The sequence below is a fragment of the Benincasa hispida genome, chromosome 11 (assembly GCF_009727055.1).
Source record: "Benincasa hispida cultivar B227 chromosome 11, ASM972705v1, whole genome shotgun sequence".
In the NCBI taxonomy this organism is placed as follows: Eukaryota; Viridiplantae; Streptophyta; class Magnoliopsida; order Cucurbitales; family Cucurbitaceae; genus Benincasa; species Benincasa hispida.
The window spans coordinates 59,753,166-59,763,271 of NC_052359.1; the positions used below are offsets into that span (position 1 = coordinate 59,753,166).

The 10,106-nt window shown below is 40.1% G+C and overlaps 1 protein-coding gene across 1 annotated transcript; it reads right to left on the reverse strand.

Moving 5' to 3' along the window:
* Positions 1-253: 253 nt before the first annotated feature.
* Positions 254-9,306, reverse strand: LOC120090456 (syntaxin-71). Its single transcript, XM_039048132.1, has 9 exons — positions 8,997-9,306; positions 8,659-8,784; positions 8,246-8,405; positions 8,043-8,128; positions 7,859-7,927; positions 7,710-7,754; positions 7,520-7,582; positions 7,278-7,354; positions 254-581 (listed from the first exon to the last, which is right to left on the reverse strand). Exons 1-9 carry the CDS (start codon positions 9,150-9,152, stop codon positions 566-568), a joined length of 798 nt encoding a protein of 265 aa, XP_038904060.1. The 5' UTR covers positions 9,153-9,306; the 3' UTR covers positions 254-565.
* Between the last annotated feature and the right edge of the window lie 800 nt (positions 9,307-10,106).

The following is a 10,106-nucleotide window of genomic DNA, read 5'->3' on the forward strand; positions in this document are numbered from 1 at the left end:
AGGGTGACTCGTGTTCATCATTTGAACACGATTTGATGAACGTAGAATGCAAAGAATGAAGAGAATTTTTCCTTGGTATGTTTGATTTCCATGGTCTTTCTTAAAGTAAATTTAGATAGTTGACCGAGGAAGTCGAAATAATCTGGATGTCATTATAGATCTTTCCTTTAGAGATTGTCAGCAGATCCAATATATAAAGAGAAATTTACATGGTACATGGTACCTCAATCGATATCATAAATAAAAATGGATGTTCATCAGAAGACTCTTATCAAACTACATTTCTATAAATGAATAAATGGCTAATATATCAAACATGGAGATCAGTGTTCAAATTTCAAGCCGAACAAAAAGAGGTTGCACAAGTACAAAAAAGGGCAAGTTGATGATAAAGGGCGAGTTGTGAGTAAAAGAATATGACATACAAATATTTGTAAACAACACACACGATCACACATAATGTACTACATACAGATACAACTCAATCGAATATTCCATCAACTCATCTTTACCAAGCTTGACACAAATATTCCACAAGAACATGAAGATTATTCCCTTTCTTAGCTCACTTCTTCAACACACTGCATATGAGACAAACTCATTGAGAACTTCCAAAAGATTTTGCCATTGTTAACCACCCAAAAAACAAAAAACAAAAAACTTCAGCCAACATATCAACAGTTTCGAGTTTCGAGTTTCAATACATAGTTATAAGATAAAATCTCTCAAAAATAAAGGAAACGGTTCCAGCTAGATGAACCATGACACATCCATCCTTGGTTCTGGCCTGAACCTCACCTTCTTTGCAACCTTGCGGCAAATGGTTTAAGTTCAAGCTTTACAAACTAAAGGATTGAACCTAGACCCTCGAAAATATTTATAGACATCCCAAACTCTTTGATAGAACTCGGCTCGCCAAATAAGCCGAGACTTCCCCTTGTACACTGAGCATTCACAAAATTACAATCAAGATGTCTTAACTCACCCCCCTTCCCTTCTTAAATACTCTAATTGGTAACTAACCAGATTTTCGGTGGGCACAGAAGANGCTGTCTCTTATACACATCTAGATGTGTATAAGAGACAGGTCTTAGCTCACCCCCCTTCCCTTCTTAAATACTCTAATGGGTAACTAACCAGATTTTCTGTGGGCCCACAAGATCCGATCAACAGCCTCTAACTAATTTTATTCCCTCACCCATTTCCCTTTGATTCTCTATTTACATTTGCTTCCTTTCCCATACCTCTCCTATTTCGTTTCCTCTCATACCTCTTAATGACTGGGGGTCTTATCACTACCTGCCCCTCAAAAGGCGACCTTGTCCTCAAGGTGAAAGCTTGGAAATTGTTCTTTGATTTGCACACCATTCTCTCACGTTGCATCTTCGGGAGGCATACCATCCCATTGAATAAAGACTTCAAAGTCGGTTGGTGATACTACTGTTGTGCCAACCTTCCATATACCTAAAACGGCAACCAGATGAGGGCTCAATTGTCCTTCGTTCAGCCATACCGGAGGATTGGTTATCCTTGAAAACAATGTGCCGACTGCCTTCCAAAGTTGAGATACATGAAATACGGGGTGGATGTTGATATGTGTGGGGAGATCAAGTTTATATGCCATCGGGCCAATTTTCTAAATGATTTGGAAGGGGCCTATGAAGCGAGGAGCGAGTTTCGGGTGCTTATGAATCAGCAGAGAGCTTCGACGATACGGTTTGAGTTTAACATAAACCCAATCGGATATTTCAAACTCTAACTCTCTTCTTTTAGCATCCGCAAGAGATTTCATCCGTTGTTGTGTTGCTGCCGGTGTACCCTTAAGGTTTTTTAGCATCTCATCTCTATCTTTCAATAGGGCGTCCACTTCTCCAACCACAGCGGTCCCAGCTTCATATGAAACTAACAGGAGAATAGGTCAGCCATACACTACTTCATAAGGGGATTTCTTGATAGCGGTATGATAGGAGGTGTTGTAGTTGCATTCTGCCCATGCCAACCATTTGGACCATTTTGTTGGTGTTTCCATGGCAAAGCAACGTAGATACGCTTCTAATCCTCGACTGACAACTTCCGTCTGACCATCGGTTTGTGGGTGGTACGATGTGCCCCGTTTCAATTGTGTACCCATCAAATTGAATAGTTCTTCTCAAAAGAGGCTTGGGAATATTTTATCTCTGTCGGACACGATGCTCCAGGGCACCCCATGTAGTTTTACTACTTCCCGAAGGAATATCCCAGCTACTACGGCTGCTGTGTAAGGATGACGAAGGGCGATGAAGTGTGCGTATTTTGATAAACGGTCAACCACCACCAAAATGGAGTTGTGCCCTTCAAATTTCAGCAACCCATCAATGAAGTCCATGCTGATGTCGTTCCAAATTAGTTCAGGTATAGGCAAAGGATGCAACAACCCCCGCCGGCGCTAAGGACAAGTATTTGGCTTGTTGGAAAACAGAACAATCACCAACAATTGCATGCACCCGAGCTTTCATTCCTTTACAAAAAATTCCGTCTTGAGACGGTACATCTTGATTGCTCCATTATGGCCTCCTATTGGACTGCTATGAAACTCTTGGAGTAATAATGGGATTGTTGGTGATGAAGACGACAACACTATTCTCTGTTTATACAATAAGAGTTCCCCTTTAACAGTGTAGCCTTGTGGGTGAGGATTTCCGGCTTGAATACTATCTCGGATGCCTCGTAATTCTTCATCTTGATCAATCTGACTGCTGAAGACAACTGGGTTAATAGTTTCCACAACAGTCAACAAACTCGGTTCCATTAGCGAAGGTAATCGGGACAACGCATCAGCTGCCGAGTTTTCTAACCCCTTCTTATATTCAATCCCAAAGTCATATCCGATTAGTTTTGCTACCCATTTCGGGTATTCACCGACAATGATTCGTTGTTCTAGTAGGAACTTAAGGCTCTTCTGATCGGTGCGTACTGTAAATCGTCGGCCCAATAAATATGGTCTCCATTTTTTGACAGCCATGACAATTGCAATCAACTCTCGCTCATAAACAACCTTGAGGCGATGTGTTAGTGGCAAGGCGTGGCTGAAATAGGCCAAGGGACGACCTTCCTGCATTAAGACAGCACCTACGCCCACCCTTGATGCGTCCATTTCTACTACAAATGGTCTGTTGAAGTCGAGCAGTCCTAAAACAGGGAGTGTGCCATCGTCTGCTTCAATCTCAAAGGCTTTGAGCTTCCTCATCCCACCTAAAACTGTCCCTCTTGAGTTGTTGAGTTAATGGGAATGCAATTGTGCCGTAGTTAGCCACAAACTTACGAAAATACCCTATCAGCCCGAGAAACCCTCTCAATTGCTTCACAGAAGATGGTGTTGGCCACTGCACCATGGCTTCTATTTTAGATGGATCGGCGGCCACCCCCTCTGCTGAAATCACGTGGCCCAAGTATTCGATTTTGCTGGTTACAAACGTACATTTTTTTAGGTTGGCCACCAACTGATTTTCCTCCAACATTTGCAGCACGAGATAAATGTTGAACATGGTCATGAATCGAGGGACTGTAGATTAATATATCATCAAAGAAGACTGAAACAAATTTGCGTAAGTAGGGTCGTAAGATATCAGCCATTACCGATTGAAATGTTGATGGGGCATTTCATAGTCTGAACGGCATGACCAAGAATTCGTAGTGACCCTCATGAGTCCGGAATGCTGTTTTGTGGATGTCTTTGGGTGCTACTCTTATTTGGTGATACCCCGACTTCAAATCTATTTTGGAAAAGCCCATGGCTCCTGCTAATTCATCAAGTAGCTCATCAACAACTGGAATCGGGAAATTATTCGGCACCGTCACCCGATTGAGAGCTCTGTAATCGACACAAAATCTCCAGCTGTCGTCTTTCTTTTTAACCAACAAAACTGGGCTGGAGAAAGGACTGGCACTCGACTGGATAACCCCTGCAGCCAACTTCTCCTCAACTAACCGCTCGATCTCATCCTTTTGGAATTAGGGGTATCGATATGGGTGAACGTTCACTGGACTGGCCCTTGACTTCAGTTCGATGAGATGGTCGTGGTGCTGCTCCGGAGGAAGTCCCTCGATGGGCTGAAACACTGCTTGAAATTTCTGTAAAACCACTTGAATGTCGGGGTGGCTTTCTTCATGGTCCGGTTTCAGGATTTCTTCACCCGCGTGGGTCATGAGTGAATTCAGCTCCAACAGTATTCCTTAACCCTCTTCCTTGACAAGCTTCATCATCGATTTAAGGGAGATTTGTGATTTCATCAAACTCCTATCTCCTTTAAGGTGCACCTGCAAATCACCAGTTTGGAAGTCCATTTCGGACGTGCTCCAATCGCACACAACTCGCCCCAATGTTATAAGCCATTGGACACCCAAAACAACATCAGCACTGCCAAGGGGTAAAGGAAAGAAATCATTAAGGATAGTGAGATTGGGAAGATTCAATATCACACCTTCGCAGATTCCAATAGTCCGAACGAAATTTCCATTGCCTAATATGATGCTATAGCTTGTCGTGGGTGTTTGTGGCAACTCGAGGACCGCCACTAATTCTTTATCGATGAAGTTATGCGATGCGCCACTATCAATCAGCACTACCACATCCTTGTCCCCAATTACCCCTTTTACTTTAATCGTTCGTGGCGAGTCGATTCTGGCTAAAGAGTTGAGCGACAGCTCTACAATTTCATCCTCAGTTGTGTCCATCACCATTGTTTTCAGGGTTGCCCGTGGAGTTTCTTCGGATTTGACCTGCTCTTCACTTGTCTCGATCGCTAATTCTTCTTCGTCGTCGTCATGGTGTATTGAGGCGCTTAGCTCCTTCTTTTTGCAACGGTGGCCCGGAGTGTATTTCTCATCACATCGATAACATAGGCCCTTATCCCTCCAATTTTGCATCTTGCTATCGGACAATCGCTTGAAGGCACCGGCGGTGAACGTCTTCCCATTCACGTCCCTCAGAGTCACAGAGTTGGAGGGAACACTTACGCTTCGGTTCGAGTTAAGAGAAATAGTTCGGGCTGTCGGACTATTGAAGTTGGCCTGACCCGAAGTGGAGTTAGAGCCTGCTGAAGATATGGACTCAGTCGCTTTCGATGGACTTAGGCCTCCCCCTCCCCACTTCTTCCTACGGGCCTCCTCTGTGTCTTCTATTAACTGGGCCATTCTCATTTTCTCCTTAATCCCCTCGAGTTTGAACATCTGCATTTCAATTTGTATATCTTCTTTGAGCCCACAAACAAACTTGCTCTCCAGGGTTGCGTCCGACAAGTCTTTCAAAGGCCCTGATAACTGCTCGAATCGCCGCCGATAAGCCCTGACTATGCCCTCTTGCTTCAGAGTAAGGAACTGAGCTCGACAATCTTCCTCCTTTGCCGAAAGGAAACATAATAACAACTACTCCTTAAACTTGGCCCGGGTATCCATTAGCGTCCGCTCCTCCTCCCACTGATGCCATTCGAGTGCCTCTCCTTCCAAGCACAAAATCGCCGCTTCAATCTTGTCTTTCTCCGTCAACCGATTCACAACGAAATACCTCTCGACTCGATGAAACCATCCTAATGGATTGTTACCTACTTCACCTTTAAAGATTGGGATCTCCAGCTTCCTCAACCTCATATCGAACAAAGGTACGTCCCTTTTTTCCTTCTCCATCTGGCTTCCTTTTCTCACTCTCCTCAGTCAATGGTTGTTTCCCCTTTTCCGTCACGGTCCGTTCAGATGAACCCGAGTCATTGTCGCCTGGGATTCCCCCTTTTTTTGACCAAGCTTCCAACACACATAACATCTTCTGCTCCAACATTTCCCTTAACACTTCCAGTCTGGCTACCATTGATTGCTCTATTATTTGTTGCATTTCAATAAACCATTGGTCCATCCTAGTCTCCATCCCTACTTGCAATAGGGTTAGTTGTTCCTCAAGAGCAGACATTCTCACTTCCATTTTCTTCACCATTCCCCAAGGAGCAATGGCTCTAATACCAGAACGATAGAACTCGACTTATGTATTTACTATTTTGGCTGAATTGCCAAGGAAGCCGAGACTTCCCCTTGTACACCAGCTCACTGAGCATTCACAAAATTACAATCAAGATGTCTTAGCTCACCCCCCTTCCCTTCTTAAATACTCTAATTGGTAACTAACCAGATTTTCGGTGGGCACAGAAGATCCACAGCCTCTAACTAATTTTATTCCCTCACCCATTTCCCTTTGATTCTCCATTTACATTTGCTTCCTTTCCCATACCTCTCCTATTTCGTTTCCTCTCATACCTCTTAATGATTGGGGGTCTATCACTCTTCCACCATTAGGTAACATAAGTCAATAAAAATCCAAATCCACATAGCTTTCAACAATTGCCCGGAAGATCTGACAAAATTCCAAAGTTAACATTACAACAGTTGGAATGGGAAATTCGATCAGCTAGAAAGGATTTGAATCATGAACCTGAAATGGTACAGTGCTACTCCCACATTCCATAATAGAGTCAATATTCACTTTCCTATAGAACCACCCAAGTAGAGGAGTACAAAATTAAATATAATCTTCCTTCGGATATATGGATGGGCGAGCTGTTAAGACCTTATAGTAGACAAGAGGTTGCATTGGGCAGTACCTATCTCAAGGCTTTGCCCCAGGAGATTATTGTGATTCTCATTCACCATCACAAACCAAAAGAGGATTCTAATTGATTGCACATTTGACAAGAAACCAAGCATATCAAATTTCAATTAACCAATACCTCCAGAGATCTAGCCTTCTCTTGTCTTTCCAAATGCCTTAACTCAAATAATTTTAAAAAGCAACTTAATCCAAGCCTCACATCAGTTTACCAATGATGAAAGAAGAAAACAGGAGGGAGAGAGAGAATAAGAATAGAGAAATAATGCAATTATTTTTCCTTTTCTTTCTTTTTTAGTAAGAGACCGAGCTTCAATTAAGAGAAGTGAAAGAATGTACAAGACAAAAAAAAAAAACTACACTAAAGGATTCCAATCCAACAAAATCTCATAAAATGCCCGAAGCCCACAAGAAGGCAATAAACTTCACCATCTCCTAAACCTCATCAAATGACCTCTCCAACACTCTAAAAATTCTATTTTCCCTTTTGAGTCAACCATCCCATAAAATAGCCATATATCAAATTTCATTATGTGGTGAAAATAGTAAACATGACACATGGTGAGAATTAAAAATGATTCAGAAACACTAAATGATTACAACTATCCTTCTTCTTTAGGGGACAGTGAGGTAGAATGTAAAAACTTACTTGTATAGATAGGCAGCAATCCCCAAGATTATACACAACAAAATGATATCGATACAGAAATTTCTGCTGGACCTTAGCTGTAGCAAAATAGAATTCACATTAGATAAACTTACAAACGTTTTACAAATGTACATATAAATCTAGGTATTCGGCAAAGCATAAGGAATACAGATAAGCACATATGTGCCCAGCAATATACACTTGAGAAACTGATAATAGAGATTGGAGGAACAAAGAAAAACCTGGTTAACTGTATCCTTTAATCTAACGTTGGTGTTTTTAAGGTCAGATGCAGCCTTGTCCACCTGACATGATTCAAAAAGCAAATTTGGTGGTTATTATAAACACGAACATCGAGACTGCAAGTACATATATACATATACCTACGTAAAATTAAAGATACATAACCAATAATGAGAGAGATATCATTACCTTAGTGTCGATCTCGTCCATCAGAGGGACTTGCCTGTCAATTTCCTGCAAATAACATGCCACAATCACTATCAACTAATATGTTGATAAGGGGAAAAAATAAAAAAATAATGATAATAATAAGATTTGCAGCATAGAAAATAATTAACCTCATTCATATCATGTGCCATGTTCTTCAGAGTATCTAACCCTTCTGATATCATGTCCAGTCCTTGATCCTGCATATACACCAAAACGAAGGTTTAAACCACAACCATTGACTAATAAGCATGCATCCTTCAGTCTTGAATAAAGAGACTACACTATGATAAGATATAGATACATATAATTTACCTGCTTCATTTTCCGCATTTCATACTCTTGCCTGAACTGACTCGACTCCTCAGTGTGTTGGAAGTACTCATCATCAAATCGCCCATCTTTTACCAATTTAAATGTACATATCAAAAATATGCTTAGTTCACGGTACTCACAGCTAAAAGTAGAAAGAAAGATTCACAAAAATGGTTGAATAAAATTCAAATTTAATGCATCACCTGAGTCAAATTTGATTTCAGCACGTGAAGCTGAGGATGTCCAACCCCCATTATTCTTCGTGGAAGTCACAGTTCCATCTGGTATAGCTTGAATCCTATCCGGCAATGCAAGCACCAAATCATTTCGAGTGGTAAGATCTTCAGTCGATAGTCCTTTAACCTGTAAATAGATTATGTGACATCCGATGTAATATATAGATAGAAGCTACACAATTCAAATCCAGTGGCTCAACTTCAATAGAGTATAAAAATTCCTTTCATCGCGATCCTTAGTTCAAAATGAATGTAGGAAAACAATCCTTTCATCACGATCCTCTCATCAATTCATGTTAGACATATAGGTTTTTAAGATGGAATTTGAGTAATGAGAGTGAAATTTCAAAATAAATTCAGTAAAGACAGTGAATACAAACCCTCTTTACAGCCAACCTCTGCAATTTGGGGACCTCCTCCAGTAATCGAGCCTTGGTACGACGAATCTCCGCATTCAACGCCACTATAGATGCCCTATTCTTCTCTTTAGAAGCATCCTCCGCTTTCTGCACACACAAAACACTTCTAAAATAGAACCCAAACCTCCTCACCAACAATGTAAAATACTAAATCATCTAAAAATACTCAAAACCACAATTTACCCATTGAATTAAACCTAGATCATACGCAACAAGCTACCAAATGAAAAGATTATTTTCCCTATCCAGCAACAGAACGAGTAGCAACTGAGAAATTGATTGAGGGATCGGAGTCAAACCTGGAGAGCGGCTTCAATGTCAGCTTCGACAGAGGCATAGAGTCGAGCGAAGGCATCGTCACCGGAGACATTGAGATCTCTCTGCTTTTCAACATCGTACTTGTCGTACTTCTGGCAAATTGCATCTACTCTGGTCAAAAGGTCGATCACGCTCATCTTCGATTCTTCGCCTCCGCGCTCCGGTAGGTTTTCCGGTGATCTACGGCGGTAAAATTGGTTCCGAGAATATCTACAGAAGTCGTGCGTCTGTGATGTCCAAATATCAGACTAAACTTGCTTCGCAAAAGCAAGTGTAATGACTCGACCGCTTAACTCAATTTACTACATATTTGTATTTCTTTATTATTATTATCTTCTATATTTAAGATGGATTTTTTTAAAAAAAATATTATAATTAAGATGAGGTGTGGGAGAATCGAATATCTAATCTCAAGGTTGATAGTACAAATATTATGTCAGTTGAGCTATATTCGTGTTGACTTATGATGAAATATTACAAGAAATATAAATAGGGACTCGTCTCCTTAAAAAAAAATTAAATAAATAAATAGGAACTTGTAAAGTCTTGATTAATCCTATTGAAGTATGTTTGAGAGTGATTTTGAGATGGTTAAAATTACTTTTTCTCTTGTCAAAACCACTTTTTTTTTTTAAAAAAAAAATGATGGTGTTTGGCATGAGTTCAAATTGATTTTAGAAAAATCTAAAATCATTTCAAATTACTTTAGGAAGAATTAGTCATTAGGTGATTTTTGTTAAGTGATTGATCGATAATTGGTCCTAAAATGCTATCTGATTGAGTTTTTGTTAAATTATAGTTGATTAGCTATTTGTGAAATATTTTTTAATTTTAAATAATGGAATAAATGTCTATCATTAAATTAATAATAAAACAAACCATTTTAGAATTGGTTTTAAGCAAGCACTTTTTTTTCCTTGAAATTTAGAAAAGATTTCATAAAAAATTATGAGGAAAAAAAATCAAAACAAAAGAAAAGAAAGAAACAAAAGCCGAGAATAAATGCAATAACATATTTAATATATAATTGAACTCAAACTAGTCTAAATGCAATAACATTAACATATCCAAGACCGATCCGACATGAAAAC

Coding starts and splice junctions, on each gene's coding strand:
- LOC120090456 (XM_039048132.1), bottom strand. CDS start 9,152: ATGAGCGTGATCGACCTTTTGACCAGAGTAGATGCAATTTGCCAGAAG. Junction 8,406..8,658: donor AGAGGTTGGCTGTAAAGAGG/GTTTGTATTCAC, acceptor ATCTATTTACAG/GTTAAAGGACTATCGACTGA. Junction 8,129..8,245: donor TGAAATCAAATTTGACTCAG/GTGATGCATTAA, acceptor AATTGGTAAAAG/ATGGGCGATTTGATGATGAG.